The sequence below is a fragment of the Fusarium proliferatum genome (genome assembly GCF_900067095.1).
Source record: "Fusarium proliferatum ET1 genome assembly, contig: FPRO_scaffold004, whole genome shotgun sequence".
NCBI lineage: Eukaryota > Fungi > Ascomycota > Sordariomycetes > Hypocreales > Nectriaceae > Fusarium > Fusarium proliferatum.
In genome coordinates this window covers 1,410,401-1,428,402 of record NW_022194793.1, presented here as the reverse complement: position 1 = coordinate 1,428,402, position 18,002 = coordinate 1,410,401, and the positions used below count along the sequence as shown (strand labels likewise).

At 49.9% G+C, this 18,002-nt stretch overlaps 4 protein-coding genes across 4 annotated transcripts; 1 reads left to right on the top strand and 3 right to left on the bottom strand.

Moving 5' to 3' along the window:
* Positions 1-5,747: 5,747 nt before the first annotated feature.
* Positions 5,748-8,114, top strand: FPRO_04643 (uncharacterized protein; the record flags this gene model as incomplete). Its single annotated transcript, XM_031230177.1, has 1 exon — positions 5,748-8,114. The coding sequence occupies one exon, from the start codon at positions 5,748-5,750 to the stop codon at positions 8,112-8,114; it is 2,367 nt and encodes a 788-aa protein (XP_031080339.1).
* A 925-nt stretch (positions 8,115-9,039) lies between these two features.
* On the bottom strand, positions 9,040-10,386 carry FPRO_04642 (uncharacterized protein; the record flags this gene model as incomplete). Its single annotated transcript, XM_031230176.1, has 3 exons — positions 9,040-9,272; positions 9,326-10,119; positions 10,178-10,386. 3 exons carry the CDS (start codon positions 10,384-10,386, stop codon positions 9,040-9,042), a joined length of 1,236 nt encoding a protein of 411 aa, XP_031080338.1.
* A 1,411-nt stretch (positions 10,387-11,797) lies between these two features.
* FPRO_04641 (uncharacterized protein) lies at positions 11,798-13,063 on the bottom strand (the record flags this gene model as incomplete). The annotated part of the gene is made up of 3 exons (XM_031230175.1): positions 11,798-11,935; positions 12,021-12,601; positions 12,664-13,063. 3 exons carry the CDS (start codon positions 13,061-13,063, stop codon positions 11,798-11,800), a joined length of 1,119 nt encoding a protein of 372 aa, XP_031080337.1.
* A 2,862-nt stretch (positions 13,064-15,925) lies between these two features.
* FPRO_04640 (uncharacterized protein) lies at positions 15,926-17,893 on the bottom strand (the record flags this gene model as incomplete). The annotated part of the gene is made up of 1 exon (XM_031230174.1): positions 15,926-17,893. The coding sequence occupies one exon, from the start codon at positions 17,891-17,893 to the stop codon at positions 15,926-15,928; it is 1,968 nt and encodes a 655-aa protein (XP_031080336.1).
* Between the last annotated feature and the right edge of the window lie 109 nt (positions 17,894-18,002).

The following is an 18,002-nucleotide window of genomic DNA, read 5'->3' as shown; positions in this document are numbered from 1 at the left end:
TTACTGACTTAGTATGTAGAATAACCCTCTAGTAAATAGTCACACAAGGAGCAAGTAACCAAATCACATGAAATCCTGGTAGTAGAATTTTCATCAGACAAGACCTAGTAAAGCTTAAGTAGAACACCTCCGAGTCCCAAACTTGATCGGGTTCCTCGGTAACGTGCTCACGTTGAACCTGAAACAAACAACGATATACCCATGCACGGAAAAATATCGTTGCACCTGATATACTTCTCTAACGGACTGGTCAAGAATCAGCGTTTATTTCCTTTGACAGTGCCATATGATCCTGGGGAATATCTCCTTGATACCACGTAAGTGATCCATTCACACGCGGACGACGATTAGGTTTCGATGCCATTCCATGCCTAAACAAACGCGGGACCATATCCTTGTTTCACTACGAAGAAATAATCAGTCACCTCAATATATCAGCTACAGTGCGTAGAGTCGGATCCCCATGTATTAAGTGACCGGCATTCCGTATTATGTACGTGCGAGACGGTCGAGACACGACGGAGGACGGAGGACCGAGGTCATCAATAGCATCGAACTGAGACCTGCCTTTATATGAGGTATACTGTTCAAGAGACAGCACGGTGTACATAGTAGAGAAACAGGCCAGTTCTATCACAGATCCCTACTGATGCTACCGGAGCCTCAGTTTCAAGTCATTACTTAGCCATACGTGATACAAGGACGAGAATCAAGGGTTGCCCTGGAGATATGGGGTTTTCGTCACAAATTTGCTGTGTCCGAGACTCACAGGCGAGCGAGTTGCAGCTTCAAGAATCTGTGACTGGGTAGATATTGAACCCGCGGCAACACAAGACAGCACAGCCATTGACTTGAAACAAGCGCAGTTGCGGCTATGCAGTCTGCAAGGTAGTATAATGAGATGAGAACAACTTTGTACGATGCAGTTGACTGATAACAAACTCGGGTTGAATCCTAGAAGTAGTTACTACTGACAGGGCTAGTTCAAGTTTGGGACGAAACTGCACAGACTTGCTACAAAGAAAGAGACATCTATTCTGCAACTTTGCTGAACCTCGAGGACACTCATGAATTGTAACATTGAGCGCCCATTCCGGGTCCAAGTCCAAGTCCAAGCGCCTGGATATCAGGAGTCAGGGGATAGGAGAGAGATGTGCGGGATGATGTTATTAATGATGATAGAAATGGTGATCGAGAGTTGCGCGGTCCAGGGTGAAGCGACCCTGTAATGGAAAGTCTCGTTTCAGATCAAGACCCGTCTTATTTTTGGGTCTTGTAAAGGTGTAGTTTTAGCGACGAGGATGCAGACTAAGGTATGGTTCCCAGCAGGACCAGACAGCCCTGTGTAGTAACCAAGGCACAGTGAAGTACTCCTTATCCTATGCTGCAACATTCAGGTGAACCAAACACCTCACCTCACCTCATCAAAGGAACGGTTGGAATCCTCTTTTGTCTCCCAGAGGCGATTTCCTAAACGGCAGGAGATGATGGGACTGTATTGACAAACCCTGCAGGGGTAATAATAAGGGATATATTAACTTGGTAGATTGCTGATCAACATCTAGCGCAGAAAGCCACGAGTTTTGGAAGAAGAAGCCTGCAAGCGCAAGCTTAAAAAAAAAAAAAAGGGACCCAACTCGATATTGGATGTCATTGGAGGTTTGGTTCCATATAGTCCAGGCAAATTTGACGTGCAGTAGCCAGTAGCCGATGCAGCCAATCTTGTCTAGCAGTCTGAATTCTCCTTCTTCCCCTTGGGCACTTGGGCTTCCTCTGACTGCATGTATGCATCTGGTAGGTGAGTGAGCGAGCGTTAGAAAAAAAGCTGAAACTCGATGGGGCTCAAGACTTTCCCGCTTTTTCATTCCCTAGGCCAGGGGTTTCGGACTGTGAGCCACTCTTGTTGTAGCTTGGCGCCATTTGATCTGCCGTCAGAGGAGGCTAAGGAGGAAAAGTGCGGCCCGGTCTGTTTCTGAACATGGTTGAATTAATTGGTGGCTGAACTTGTTGTGGATGAATGGAGATGGACGGAGACGGACGAACAGCTTGGTAGCTTGGGTAGCTTGGCTTGGATCTGCTTCTTTCACATACCGATGGGAAATATTTCCGACACAGTTTTCAAATTCTCATTAACTAACTCCTAACTTGACCTAAGGCACCTACGTGCTTTGACAATGGACCAGAACAGTGGCAAAAAGGAACTTGACTCATTGCAATATTGGACTGTGATGTGGTTCTCAGCTCGATATAAATAAACCTTCGTATTATAACACATCTTGAGTCCAAGTCGTCAGTCGTTAGTCTCTTTTTAAAAAGTCTCCACCACTTTAACGCCAATAGTCCTGGATTAGTACTATGTGTCAGCTTTCACTTCTGAAAATCCATTCTTATTCTCCATTCAAGTTGGCCTCCGATGACTTGACGTGTTCTTGGTGAAGAATAGAAATGTCTCCCAAAACTGGAAACGCCGCAGTGGCGCAAACCAACCGAGGCTAAGCCACGAGACCACACAGCTCAACTCCGACAGCCACTTAACCCTAATAAACAACAGGCCACGCGAGCCGAGCACTTGGTTGTCGCGTTTCGATCGATATCGTATCCAATTTGTATGACACTCTGCTGCCCGGCCAGCGAACACCGTAGCCATAGCCAGACCGCAGCCAGTGCACTTCTTCCCAGGGCCCAGGACCCAGAACCCAGAACCAGAACCCAGAACCAGAACCCAGGTAGCCAGGCTGGGCCGGTCCCGTACGGCAACAGGCGCAGTAACGTTAGTTGACGGTGGAGGAACAGGGGACACCCCTTTGCCCCCGTCTCTGCACTGAGCCGCCTATCTCTAACAGTCGCAGAGAGGTTACCTGGATGTTGGAGGTTACAGAAGGCCCCTTGCCCGCCTGTGACGCCGCCAACAGATGGACGAATCACGGCCAAGGGGCCGGGGTCAGGCCACGCTTTTTTTGCCTTTGCTCGGACTGGCGACGGCGTTACGGAGTGGCGTGCACCAGCAGCAGAGTTGAGACAATAAGTGCCAAAGAATTATATGTATGGTTTATCTGAATAAGTTTAATTGGTACTATAATCCAGCCAGTTATGAGACGATATGAAGAGCTGCAGCCCTACATAACAAGAGGTTGGAGGATAGAAGCTTAATAAGGTACGGAGTAAGGTAATAACAGTACAGGTCAAGGAAAAGTTGTTTGGAATTGAGTTGAGGAGGTTGGATGACGAAAGGGGAGACTTAGTACCTTATGATGTGCATGTGTACCGTACCTCAACGTTGGAATCTTGGAAGTCAGTTCTTGTCTTCAACTCCTGACGGACTGACTGATATTAGATGCATCGCCGACTGGCTCGATTGTCTTCTTACTTGCCCATCGCTTCCTAATCCCGTCAAGATCTCAGATAGCCCCATTTGTCCTTTAGCAAATTACTAACCCATTCGACTGTACCGCATTTGCACATGAACAAGCAACCCAAACGCTCTCGTCAGCACAGTGTAGCTTCGACTGCTGGAGAGGAGGTACCTCTCCACCTGCGGGTTAAATTTAAACCCTCGGCCCTGTCCTGGCGTTTCAACCTCGCACCCCGCCCCCCTGCTCTGCAATTCTCTAGTCCCCAAATGGGACAATAGGGATATGATTGGCTGGCTGTAGGCGCCTTCCATGCTGCAGAGTGCTGCACGAGGTCTATATTTAGGATCCTGAACGCGTTTCGTGCAGCGAACCCTCCACTCACAAAGCAGACTCTACGGCCGTGGCTAACTTAAGACAGAAAAGAGGAGCTCTGAGTGGTTCATTGTAGCGCCCTTGAGGTGCTCGCCCCATTTTTGCTCATCTTCTGAGTGAAAGTGAGAGAGGAGCCTACTGTACGTTAGCAGGATGAGAAGCGAGAGTTGGAGATAGATCTGTAAGATTGATTGATTGATTGCTCATTGAATCCAGTTCAGTTGGGTCTTGCAGCGGGCGGCCTTGACCTGAGAATCGATGTCCTAGGGCGACTATGGCGATTCGGATGTTTCTTTCCCATTGGACACCGCTCGACACATTACCTATAGTAAGGTAGGTAGTTCATGGTTGGGTATTGTAGCCATAGGCATATTGGCAAGGGGAGTGACATATGAAGCAGGGCTTGGATTCAGCCAGTAAAGATGACACTATTGAGCAACTCAATAACTACTCTCACGGAACGATTTTAAGCAAACATGGCAAATTGAACACACAGGTATGATCAATGACCTTTGCCGAAACTGGTTCCAAGCATCGTCAACCCTACTGCATGTTTCGTATACCATTCTTGCTTCCTGTACCATTGCAGGGTCCATGGAGCTGACACTGCTTGGGCGTTGCCATGTCACGTTTCCCTGGGGGCTTCCAGTTCAGGTCTCCTCTCACCTTGTCCAGCAGCATGCCTGGCATGGCATGACAGTACATTACATTACATTAGTTGCCTCTTGCCATATATGGCCGCAACCGCCAACAAGCGACACAGCGCATATGTAGGTGCTGCCGCTTGCTACGGGCGGATACTTTGTTTCATAACACGAAAACAAAACATCCCTTTTTCCTTTTACCGCCGATGCGCTGTTAAAAGAACTAGAGGTCTTGAATTAGTCGCTACCAGATCGGATTGGACTGGATACCTCGATGACTGTTTGAGATACTGCCGTTGCTATGTCGCCAGCAGCACGCCCAGGTTCTTCTTCTCTTACAGGGCACTGAGCCTCCACCAGGCAGCTGACTGCCCTGGTGGCCTGGGCTCCTGAGAGAGGCACCCATAACCGGTACCGTATGAAATATCCTTGAAAGACACTGTTCTCAGGTAGCGCTTGCTTGCAACTCACACCCCTCAACCAGTTCTCCCCCAGAGCTAAACTCAATCCAATCCAATCCCAAGACGTTCTCGCTCAGTCTCACACTCCCCTCCAACTCGTTACTCTTCCTCTCATCTTTCTCTCACTTCCTCTTGTCACTTCGATCTTCAATTTCAATTTCAATCGTCTTCTCTTCGCCCTTCCCTTTACTCTCTACTTCACCTCAGACCACTACGCTCCGGCCTGATATAACATCTTCTCTCGAACGACGGCTCGGTCTCCCTCATCAAGGGGAAATAATGATCTCGCGACTCTGACAGCGCCACTCGCTGCCCTGCCCTGCCACTACCTATCGCCGAAGCGCCTGTTCTTTGTCTCATAAGTTCTCTGGGCTTGTTCCTTGGACTATTCTCCCTGCTATCCGCTAGACTCGACAGTAGCAGTAGCTTCTTTCTCGATTGTTTCTAAAGCCCAAATTGTGATTTATTTTTGAGCAAGAACTTCTTTTTTCTCTCTCTAGAGACCACTGTCCACTGCGAGGCTTGTCTCCCTCATTTACCAAGTCGAGCAACTTGCGTGCGTTTACTGAACACTACCCACTACTGGTACGCTCAGCGACAAGATCAGCTGCGCTGACCCATCGAACGACCGACTTGACCTGCTCTCGATCGCACCGCGACCTGCGAAGCCATTCGTTTCTCTTGCCGGACTATTTATTTGTGACCGGCCAATTTACAAACCTTTGCACGTACTCACATAATTTCAACCATATTTGTCCCAGGTGGAAGCCAACTGGTGTTTCAGCGCCCTGATCAAACACTCGAATCATACCCGGTACGCGGACTAGAGACTATAATTGTCCCTCAGCATCTGCTTCGCTTTACTCCACGTCCTGGCGCAGACTTGACTCACTAGATCGCCAAGCGGATACCAAAACATGCCTTCAGTTACGGACAGAAGAGTGTACGAAGATCAAATACCGCCTTTTATGACAGTGTTTGATCTGGACGCCGAGACCATGGCAGATCAGGACACTGTGACACTCATGGACACCAAATTCGTCGACATGGAACCAAAGCGACCTGGCATGATGGGTGCTCCTCCTCAACATGGTCTTGGCCCTAGCATGATGCCTGCCGATCCAACACACAAGCATCACGATAGCACATCGACACAGACCTCCGAGTCGGCAGACTCTTCACCTACAACGACCTTGTCTACAACCGACTCTTCGCCCCTCTCAGATGCGTCTCCCTCGTCTTCTCCCGATTCTCCTATGAATCTTATTCCCCTCAACAATTATCCTGCCACGAGCTTCGGCGACCTCTCTACCAATCTCAGCAGCACAACCACCACTACTCTGTTGAGTGAGCCTCCTCGGCTGCAGCGACCAATGACATCACCCTCACCTCGAAGAGGCCGCAATATGAAGGGCCTTTCTATCCAACCCCCATTCGCTGCCTCGACTTCAACGACAAACATTTCGCTGGTCTCCGAGCCTTCTTCTCCATCATTTATCAAACCTACGATTCCTGCTATGAGAAGAAAGCCTAGCCAGTTGAGTCTCAAGACCAATACTTCTGACTTGATCCATAAGACCACCCTGGAGGTCCCACCCTCACCAGCCATGCCGATGCTCCAGCGTCGAGCTCTTAAGCATTCTTGCTCCTCACCTCACATGTCTTCCGGTCTTAAGTCCGCGACCTTCGGTCCACCTGGCGGTATGACTTTCCCCAAGGTATTGGAAAGAAACGAATCCGGACTTTCAGAAGTATTGCGACCCACAAAGTCGAGTATGAAACCAACCTTCCATTCTGCGATTACTGAGGAAGATTCGCCAATTCGTACCCAGATGGCCATTCGAGATGATGACCCCTACCGCGATAACGAGAACAACGAGGACATGAAGACGCCAGGCTACCCTGATGGGCCAATTGCGATCTACGGAGACAATGTTTTCCTCTACTCCGAACCCACGGCTGATGAAGCATCGCGGTTTGACGTAGTCATCAATTGCGCTCGCGAAGTCAGCAACCCTTTTGAAATTCGCAAAGTGGCCCATGAATCATCGCAATCGCCGTTCCAGTCTATGCGACGCCCTGTTTCTGGAATTGAAAGTCCCATCCCCGATACTGCTGTGTCCACAGCCAGCTTCATGACAGCCTGGGAATACCCCCAGGAGGATTCAGCTGACACACCTACCACACCAAAGGCCTTTCAGTTTAAAGAGCCTGAATACATCCATATTCCTTGGGACCACAATACCGACATTGCGCCGGATCTTATGGAGTTGTGTGATGTTATTGATAAACGGACAAAAGCTGGCAAACGTGTGCTTGTCCATTGTCAGCAGGGCGCCAGTCGATCTGCGAGTCTGATCATTGCCTACGGCCTTTTCCAGAAGCCGCATCTCACCGTGAATGATGCTTACTACGCAGCTCAAGCAAAGAGCCAATGGATCAGCCCGAACATGAAACTCATGTACTCGCTGCAGGATTTCCAAAAGGAGGTGTCAACTAAGCGAACGGCGCTACCGTCACACCGTCCCCGTCCTGGCCGTAGCCCTTCAAAGCATAGAATCACACTCTCTGTTGATGCTATCGACATTGGAACCAAGGAGCCACAGACTGCTCCTCTTCCAACACAGAACGACGAGTCGAAGGACTCGCACTTGAATCCGAGCCAGAATCGACTTCGCGGTAATTCAACACCTGGGCCCCGACCGGTCTCACCCGGCCCTGCTTCAGCGCCCCCAACTTGCACCTGGAAAGACGAGGTTGAGCAGCACTCGTCAGAACACCTGGATCCTTTCAAACTTGGCGACTTGCCCAAGAGGCCCGTGTCAAGCCAGGGCAAGGCACCACCAACTCTAGCCCCGTCTCCCATGATGGACTCGATCATGAAGCCTCCGCCTTCGCCTGGGTTCCCCTCTCAGGCAAGCCTTGGCTTCCAGACCATGACTTTTCCACGATTTAACCCGGCACCGTCGGAAATGAGATTTAGTGATGCGCCAGTGGAGAGAACGATAACTCTGCCTGGCTCATACCCGGATGATAATGCTCTATTGTCACCGAGAGCCGAGACGATGACTAACAATCCGCTTCATGATGTCCATGAGGTTGCTGGGATGCGATTCGTCGAGAGCCCACCAACCCCAAGCCAAGGCTTGTTTTCTCCCCGAGCGGGCATGTTCCCTCGAGACCCTTTCTCGACCTTCGGAAGACCACCAGTCGTTGCAGATCCCAGGAGTCCACCTACAAAAGGCGAGGCACCTATTATTCGATCAATTGATGATCTCTTATGATGAAGCTTAACCTTGTGTTTCGCTGTCAAGTCGAACGAATCAACTTCCAAGGGAAGAAGTACGACGAATTACTATCGCTATTGTTTTTATTTTATAAATCCTATTCGCTATTCTACAATATGAACCACAGCATTTCAGAGGCGTTTAAGCAACAGGGCAGAGTTATAACTGCACTCCACCCGACCTTCGATCCCGGATGGTCTCAACCTTCCGCACGACGACACGCAAATAACCAAATACATCTTCTTTGTCACCGATCTTCTCCAATCGTTATATCCTCCTCAAAACAAACATTCGCTTTTCTCTCTTTCTTTTTCAGCAGTACACAGCGCCTGGCGTCGGATGGGTTCACGATGACCTAGTGTAATATAGACAAAGACATTCCGTCTTGTCACTCTTGTTTCAGTTTTATTTTTGGTTCTCGCTTTGTCCATTTTGGACAACAAAATGCATGTGGCGTATGGCTTCAGGTACCCAAAGGGAATCATTGGGAGGGCTCAAATACCCAGTCATGGAAAGGGGTTGTGTATGTACAGGTGTTGCTAAGGACAAGACGAGTTACTTACTGTGTTGGGTTATAGCACCACGGCGTTTTTCCAGGAAGCAAAAGGGTTCTTGGTACAGCAAGACCGTGTGAAGAAGAAGGCTTTACATAGTACTTATCTAGATGTTAATCAAAAGGATTATACATCGTATTGACCCTCGCTTATTCTATGTGAGAGATTATGACGTTTGAGTTTCCAAAGCAGATGCACTTGGGCATTTTTGTCTGCAATTACTATGAGGGAGGGGTTGAGATCGGTTTACAACTCCCATAAATGCCCCTCACACATGATATACTCCTCATTCCCCTCGGTTGTCCCTTCGAGCCATTACACATATTGGATTGTATCGCCCACTGACAAAGAGAATAAACCAGATGCATTTACAGCTCCTTTTTGCCATTTTGCTGTGCCTTGGCAGCCTCCTTGGCCATCTTCTCCTGTCGCGCGATGCCAGCCTCAACACCAATGCCGCCAAACACAAGCGCGACACCAAGCCACTGCATCTGAGTGAGCCGATGGCCGAAAGCGAGAACAGATAGTATCATGGTGAACATTTTACGTGTTACAGTGACAGTGACGAGAAGAACGGACGAGAATGTAGACAGCGTGTAGACTGGTCATGATTAGCCTGGAATACTGATATGGTGAAGGGTGGTTGAGACTTACAGATAAAGACCTGGCCGACGGCACCGCACGCAGCGAAACCGAGAACATCTTTCCAGATAGCGGGATACCGAGCCATAAAATCCAAAGCAGCCTTGAGCTCGCCCGCGTTGCCAGCGACGTCCATGCCAAACCACTCCCCGAGACCTGTAGCGACCAACCAAGGGCTGACGATCAAGTAGGCACCCGTGACAATAGTGCTCATGACGTTGTTGGCGCACATCATCTGAGGACCCGAGTACGGTCGGAATGTCTGGAAGATATGGTCCTGAGTGCTGTTTGTCAACCCATCAAAGAGGAGATTGATACCCAGCAACAGCAGGCCCCATGTTGTGCTTGCGTCGTCAGGTCGGACCTTGCTGCCCTTCTTCTTTCCAGAGTGCAGCGTGAAGACAGCCACGCCGAGAGTCACGGACGAGACCACGAGATACTTGTACAGCGGATATCGACGGCGGAAGACAGTGATGTGAAGGAACATGACAGGTAGCAACTTGCAGCTCTTGGCAAGGAGGAACGTGATGTAGTCGATATGGGCAAGGGATGCGTAGCCAAAGGGGCTCGCGAGGCTGCTCGTGACAGCAACAAGCGCGAGAGGCCCAAGGATGCGGCGTGAGGGGATAATTGGAGGAACGGCGGCGTTGCTGGGCGTCGAGGCATAGAGATAGACAGCGCCTACGATGGCGGCGAAGACGGACTGGATGGTGTTGAGGAAGACGGGGAAGTGCCAGACTTCCGGGGCGTCGGCGGGACCATATGGCTTGGTAGTGAGCTTCTCTTGAAGATATGCCCAGGTGAGGCTATCCGCAAAGGCTGTATGAGCAATTTGGCCATGGGAGCTGTTGGGGCTGAACCTACAATGAAGCATAGATTCCCGCGACAGCGATGACAAGCTGCAAGAGCCCAGCTTCTTGCGCAGACGCGGGAACAGGCAAGACCTTGTTCGTAATGTTGCCATTGGAAAGGCTCTTTTGCGATCGATCAGCATCCTCCCATGTTGCAGTCGTCTTATTGAAGAACTCTGAGGATGCCTCGCGCTTGATAGCTGGTTGCTTAGAGCGTGCCATTCCCAGGACTGTTAAGGGGGGGAAAGATAGAAAAAGCGTGAGTAAATAAAAAGATTGTGAATAATCCAGAAAGAAAGTCTTATAAGGAGAGGATTAAGAAGTGTAGAGAGCGAAGAGAGAACCGGGAAAATGGTTAATTAAATCAATCACAAGTTGCCATGATGGACCAAACTGACAAGTTGGCTTCATCAATTAACCATGAGACAAAGATGCCCGCCCCACTACAAATGGAACCAGCCACAGTTACATCAACCGGAGCTATTTTAAGGATTAAGGTATCGGCAGCTTTCTTCAGCCACACCTGCAAAGCCATAAATACATTCTGCGGAGCACCATCTAACACCACAATCATACGACTTCACTTCAAGTAACGGGCTTGCTCATAATTTCGATTTTATTTGATGGCTCTTGAATCCGAGCTAAGTGCGTTCCAACTAAGAATGCCTTTTCTGAAATCCCACATGGAATAAAGAGTCACCTTGTCGTGGAAGCAGGCCAGCAAGGAGCAGAATACACAATGGGTGAGCCATAATAGTTGATGTTACGGGGGTTTGTGAGAGCGATGAGTGATGGGAATTATGTGAGCGATAAGACGGGAGTAGCGGGTCGCGTGACGATGTCGGGATCCGAGGATGTAAGAGATAGCAACATTTGTGCGAGGCGAAAGAGAGGGGGAAGGTAACGCGAAGTGTGGGCAGAGATTGTTTGGAGGAACCGTGATGTGCCCTTCTCGGTCCCTGGAATGTTGCGCTATCCCTATCGTTAACCGCTCTTCGGAGCTAGTTTTGTGTCATTAAGCCATAGCCATGTCGGGCTGTCCCGACGTGGTTTAACAGTCGTAAAAAGAAAACTGTGCCATGCGTTGCTGCATTGCACCGCACCGCACCGCACCGCACCACACCACGAAACCGTTTCCTCCCAAGAAGGCAGATTACTTTTCGCCAAGAAGTCGGTGAGAAAAACTGGTACAGATGGATAGATATGCTACAGAGTTGAATAGTGATGTATCGCGCCACAAAGAGGGTGATTGATTCAGAGGAGGGAACCAGGTGGCAACCAAGGTATGAGCTAAGATCAACCCAAGCTGACCCCTGACTGTGGTGTTGCAGCATAGCAATGGTAACGAGAGGGAAGAATCATGAAAGGAAAACGAATTTGATGACGAGGACTGAAGATGAAGGTTTCGTTTTTGGGTGGATGGAAGGGGCCAAATGGTTGGACAAGTGGATTGGTCGCTCGTGACGCTGTCGTCTGGTATCGTCCGAAAATGAAAATACAAGCCTCGCGGCAAGTCAGATCTGGACGTGTCCCAGCTCATCTTGCCAGAACTGACCTCTGCAAGTCGCAAGGAACACGAGAAAAGCAAAACTCAAAGGGGTTTTTTTTTTTTAAAGAAAGAAACATCAGTCGCCTACTCGGGCTCCTGGAGCTGACTTCGGCGCATCTTCTCCGCCTCCAAATTCTCGTACAGAAGGAATAGCGCCGATTCGTTGGCCTTGGCGGTGCCCATGATGGTGAACATGCGCTCGCCAGTCTCATCGTGAGGTGCCTATGATTCAGGCAATCAGCTATGTTCATTCGTGCTCAACATGAATGGAAAAAGGGGGGAGGTGGAGAAGGCGAAAATTGCTTACCTTGGCAATAGAGATACGGGCGCCAGATGTCTTTCGGATCTCGCTAATCTTGCTACCGGCACGACCGATGATGCAGCCAACCATGTCCGCGGGGATGCTGATGTTTTGAGTCTGGATCTCCTCACCATTTTCATCGTGTGTTGGCGGGCCGCGAAGGGCTGCGTCAGAGTCGGAACGGCGGTTGTACGGCCTCGAGCTACCGTTGCTGAAATCGGCGCCGTTGCCTGTTCGCATGACACGAGGGCTGCCACCATAATCGCTTCTACCGGAGCCTTGGCTGAATCCAGCACCACCGCTGGCGTTTCCGCTGCCAGATGGCTGAGTACGGACCACAGGGTTGTAGAGGACGGTGCCAGTGCCTCGTTGCCAATCATCGACCAAGCACTTGCAAATTTCCCAGATAGCGCGCTGAATACCCTCGGGAGTGCCCTGAACTTCGACTATTCTCTCAGTGGATTGAGGGAGCATCTCCTTCTGGGCAACCATACGGACACCAGAAGCATCCTGGATGTGCTTGATCTTAAGACCTTGTCTTCCAATGATGGTTCCCATCTGGTTGTGTGAAATGAGGAGCTTAATTGCTGAGACTTCAGTTAGTAGAAATTCCAAGGTTCGGTTGCCTTTGGCAGAAATCGCCACATACGATGGGTACCGTTGCTTTGAACCACACCTCCCATACCCATAGCGGGGGCACCTTCGAGCAGAGCGCGAGCGACAATCGCATAGGCTCGAGAAATAGCGTCGCAACCGCCGGTGATGGTCAGAACACGGTCATGAACACCCTGTACAACTTTGCTGACGCCGGCCTTGACGCCAGTCTCGTCTCTGAGATCGGCAACGTTCTTGCCGCCTTTGCCAATAATGACACCTGCTTCCTTGGAAGAGACAATCGCACGAAGGGTCAGCTGGGCCTGGGCATACTCCTCGTCCGTCTTAGGGGCGGGTTCGCCATCAGGGCCAAGGCGGTCATCCATTCTAAGCTGATCCATCTGATCGAGAATGTCGCTTCCGTTGCCGGGAATAGAATCCTGAGGTGCCGACATTTTGCAGTAGTTAAGTCGGGGTCCACGCGGAGAAGAAGTCGTGATTCGAGTTGGAAGCGGATCGTTTGGAGGAGAACGAACAGACGCGGGTAGGATATGTCTGGTCGGATCTAAAATGCTGTCAGTATGTATTCTTCCATTATCACCATTGTTGGAGGCAAGGGTCTAATGAGCATCCCTCATTTGCGGTGCACGTTCAGAACGGCAGAGCAGAGAAGAGCAGATACAAGTGCCTGCCTTCATGACAATATTGAAGGGCATATCCTCCGGAGAGACAAGGTAGGACTAAGTTATGACGAGTGTACTAACCTTATCGTCGACGCTGCGGAAACTGCGAAGACGTCCAAGTGTGCTGGAGAAGGCGGGGGTAGGAAGATGGGGAGGTGGTGCAGTGTGTTTTTTTCTTGCGGTCGTTTACGCGAAGCGGGATAGCGGGGTCAAGGGTCGCAAGCACTCTGGCTGTGAAAGCGGGCTACCTTACAGAACGATACGCGGGAGGCGTGCGTCAACAGCTGATGTAATGTATCGTAGGCGAAGGAGAGTCGACGGTAGGAAGAGGGGAATGTGAGGAGAGCGGGAGGAAGGTGAGAAAGCTGGAGGGAAGGGAAGGGAAAGGAAGAAGAGAGGTGGTGAAGGCGAGAGAAAGGTGAGGTGAGAGAGATGTGTAAGTTGGGTGAAGGATAGAAGATGAGGAACAAGAGATGGAAATCATGGGCTAGGTACTAACCCAAGGCACTTAAGCTAAGAAGGTATTGCACCTATTGTAAGGGAAAGCAATTGAATGGCCAGGGCCAGGACCAACCTAAGACAGCTAAAAACTGCGAGTGACCGACCACTGACCACACAGAAAGAGTGTTCCAGTATTACTGTACCTGCCAACCAAGCAACTAAAATCGACCTAGGTAAGTAGGTAGGTCACAGTGCCTTGGTCTGCTAGGGGAGGAAAGAGAACTCAGGACCTTGACCCTAGACGATAAAAATATTTAGGTCGTTTGGCCTTGAATACAGGGGACTCTTTACTGAGTTTATTTTAGCACCCTCTTTTTAAGTCTTGAGTTTTCTTCCTGCCTGAGGTGGCACCACGAGCCTGTAAATGGAGTGGAGTAAAACAGGCAACACATCAATAGAGGGGAAAGAACACACAGTAGAAGCGACAAGACACTTGTGAAACAAGTACTCTACTCGGTACTGCCCTCGCAACCGTCATATATTTACTGTTACATGGTCACGCAGGTGAGGGGAAGTTATACCTGAATGGAAAGTACCGAAGCTTTGTTACCCACACCCGTGCATGGACCCAACTCAAGGCAATAAACACTTCTTTTGTGGGCATACTCGTAATATATCCATCTATTGTTAGCTCTGTCAAGGACAAGCTCAACACTTCGATCTCAAAGTCTCCTTGTTATAGGAGGGCAAACACCTAGAATCATAATACTGAAGCTCTTACATACCGACTACTCTAGCTACTGTACCTTGCCTTGCCTACTTGAATCATCTGAGAGATTAGTGGGAGGGTATCTGTGTACCACAACGGCGCCGTTAGATAGGTAGGTAAGGTAGTAGCCATAACTGACGGGACGGGACAGGCACGAACGGTTATGATAGTCATAATGCTCGACCCCCCTTTCAATGCTAGGGAAAGAGAGCTCTAAATTGAGGATATATTCCTGGCTTCGTAGTATAAGGTACATACACACGTTGGCAATGGCATTTAGGAACGAGGCTAACGAACCTAAGGTAGACAGACAGACCGGTCTCATGCTAAGCGTGGTTGTCTTCGATTTCACAATAGCCGTGTCACACACGCAATGCCAGTGGAAGGCCATGATTTCTTGGCATATTCCACTAATCCTGTCTGGGAATCAAGCGAACCTACCAAGTTCCTGGCTTCTTTCCCTTCCCTTCTGCCCACCAATTCCAAAGCCCACACTCCCTGGCAACCTCGTCACTCGGGAGTTTTTCAGCACACCCACACGGGCCGGAGTGGGCCACGGAAGTGAGCATTGACTTTGTGAGTTTTGTCATCGCCCACAGCAGATTAGCGCTGCATTGTTCCATTGATCGCTCTATCAGGCTGATACTAGATGCATCATAATGGTGCCAAGTACAGGGAGGACAAGGGAGTGAGAAGATCTTGGCGGGCGAGAGCATCTCAACTATCATATCACCGTGATGCGGTGTTGAAGAAAACCCAATGGCAGATCAAAGGTCAAGTTTCGCAACCTCATTGGACATTCTTCGTGATAATCAACAGGGAGCTGCAGCTTTAGTTTCGCCGCCGATGTTGCAACACGCCACTGATAGCGATGAAATATTAGTATATCTCGACTATCCTCCTATGCTTCTCATAGAATCAATCTCTTCGCCTTCGGCTCCAGTGGATTTCCCCCTTCCCCCTCTCCCCAGCTTGAAAGCCGTACAACGGCCGCTCCCGCATGTCGTTAGCAACGTGCCGGCTCGCTTGTTATTCTGCAGCACAGATAATCCATAGCCAATACCTTTCCATCGCACCGTTGCTCGAAACGCACGAACACATTGTGACAAGGGTTAATAAGTGATGCTTATTACACTTTATATCACCCTCCTGCATCTCCTGCCTCTGGGATTGGTTGTGGGATGTCCACAGCCGGTGGAGTAATGCAGCAAAAGACACCAAGTATCTCGGCTGACAACCTCAAAGGCCTGTCGTGCAGGGCACATAGTTATTGTCAAACTTGCAAGTGAGTATTACCGTGAGTAACATCGTGCCAAGTGATTTCATATATTGCCGTTCCGATGTATCGATAGAGAGGCAGCATCCGACTGTCAGAAACAAGAATGCCCAATGCTACTTTGACTACATATCAGGATTCGCTCCTCTCATCGTTGCCTTAGCTTTTGCTCATGCTCTATCCAAAAGTTCTTACACGCCTTATGTCCCCAGTGGTCTAGCCACCATTCCCCAAAGCTATCCTCGACTTCGTAATCTACCTTGGCTACTCTCTCGTCTCTCTTCAGACCACAGATTATACAAGCTCTTGGTGCTGTCGGTACCATCTTGGCTGTATGCACTTGCATGTTCTCGCTAATCTCAGGGACCTGAAGTGACAGGCTCTTATCGACAGACTTGGCCGCAGCAACTGCAGATCGCAGGCGACCAACCTGCTCGCGCCATACAGCGACCACATCAGCGGCCTCACGATCTTCACGTGCAGCCTGTGTTTTGTCAACTCCTGCAAGTTTCATACCCTTGCTTCCCGCAGCGGAGATGGACATGCTTTTTGCTAAGATCTTATCCCGATGCCATCGTTGTTTACGGCCAGCAATAACTCGTCCGGCAGTTATTGCTAAGAGGATATAACCACGCAAGAATTCTGTAGCTTTGGGATCCGATAGGATTCGCTGTTTGATTGATGTGCTGTGACCTGACATAGGCTTGAAGAAAGTTGTACCTGAGCTGAGAAGATCAGGGAATGCAGACAGGATGACTGACGGAGGTGGGACATTGATTGGTGGAGGGGCATCATCCTGGGATTCCTTATGTGATGGTTGAACATTATCAACTGCGTCCCAATCCCAACCCTCCGATGCTTTCCCTGTGCTGGCGTTTGCCTTATTATCATTGGCGGCAGTAAAATCGTCCCAGGCATCCCACTCATCATCCTGATACTTGGTTCCGGCAAGATTCGCGCCCTTGGGACTTTCAAACGATGGCCATGCTGTGGTGGGTGTTTCTTCCTTGGGTTTCTTGACAGGTTTTGATTCTTCAGATGTAGGTGTTTTAATAGCTAATTCTGGGAATGGGTTACGATCCTGGAAGGAGGGTGATTTTGGGGCCTGGGGATAATTCGTAGCGGTGGCACCAAAAGCAAGAGGCCCGAGAAGCTTGGTCGGCGGTGGCTTTTTTGATGTTTGCGATGAAGCGGGCGCTGGTTCATCTAAAGAAAGAAGATCCATTGAGGGAGGAGCTGCTGGTGGTTCTTGGGCAGTACCTGCAGGTGCCGTTTTCATTGTCGCCGGAGGAGGGACACCTTCAAAGTCTCCAAACTCATCATCGTCGTCGTCATAATCTTCACCTTCAGCAACCTGAAGCTCAAAATCCTCGGCATCAAACAATACACGGGGGTCTTGTTGGGCTGAAGGCTTGAGTTTCGCCTTCATCCGCTGTAGCGGCTCCTGATCAACTGTTGGCTGTCCCCATTCTTGCGTAAGCCGTGACTGTGTTCCAGAGGGCTGGGCTTTCGGGCCACTAGCGGGCTTCGAAGCTCCTCCTATATCGACGAGACTGTTGGATAATAGGTCCATGGTCGACGCTCTCACAACTCGAGTTGGCGGTTGCTGCTTCACTTCCGGCACTCGCTGGGCTACAGCTGCAGCCGAACTTGGATCTGGCTTGGGCCATGGTATTGGCGATGAGTTTGCTGATATTGGGGGCGCATTTGCGGTTGAACCCCAACCTGATGCGGAAAACAGCACAGGACTCGAGGTCTGAACAGGAGCCGTATTCACTGTTGCAGCTTGTGAAGGCTCGGCGACTTCAAAATCTCCCCATCCATCATCATCGTCATTTGTCTCCGCCGGCTTCGACGGTACTGAGGCACTTCCCCATGCGCTATGCGCACTTGATTGGGATTCAAAGGCTGGCCATGGCTGGGTTTTCACAGGAGAGGCATTGCTAGTGCTGTCTAACAAACCAAAGAAGTCCTGTGTTGCTGCCCGTTGAAGAGGTTCCCGTTGTTGCTGAGCTTGAGCTTGAAAAGGAGTGGCCTGTTGCTGTTGCTGCTGACCTGGAGCGGGCGCTGAGTTATTTGAAAGACTATTGAACTCGGCAAGGAGATCTGCAGACATAGTGCATCGCCTAGTAATGCATTACTTCGAGAGCACGTGTCGTAAGATGCCCTTAAGGGTAGTGATGAGGCTTAAGGAGGGACGTCAAAGAGGTGAGCTGAGTACGATG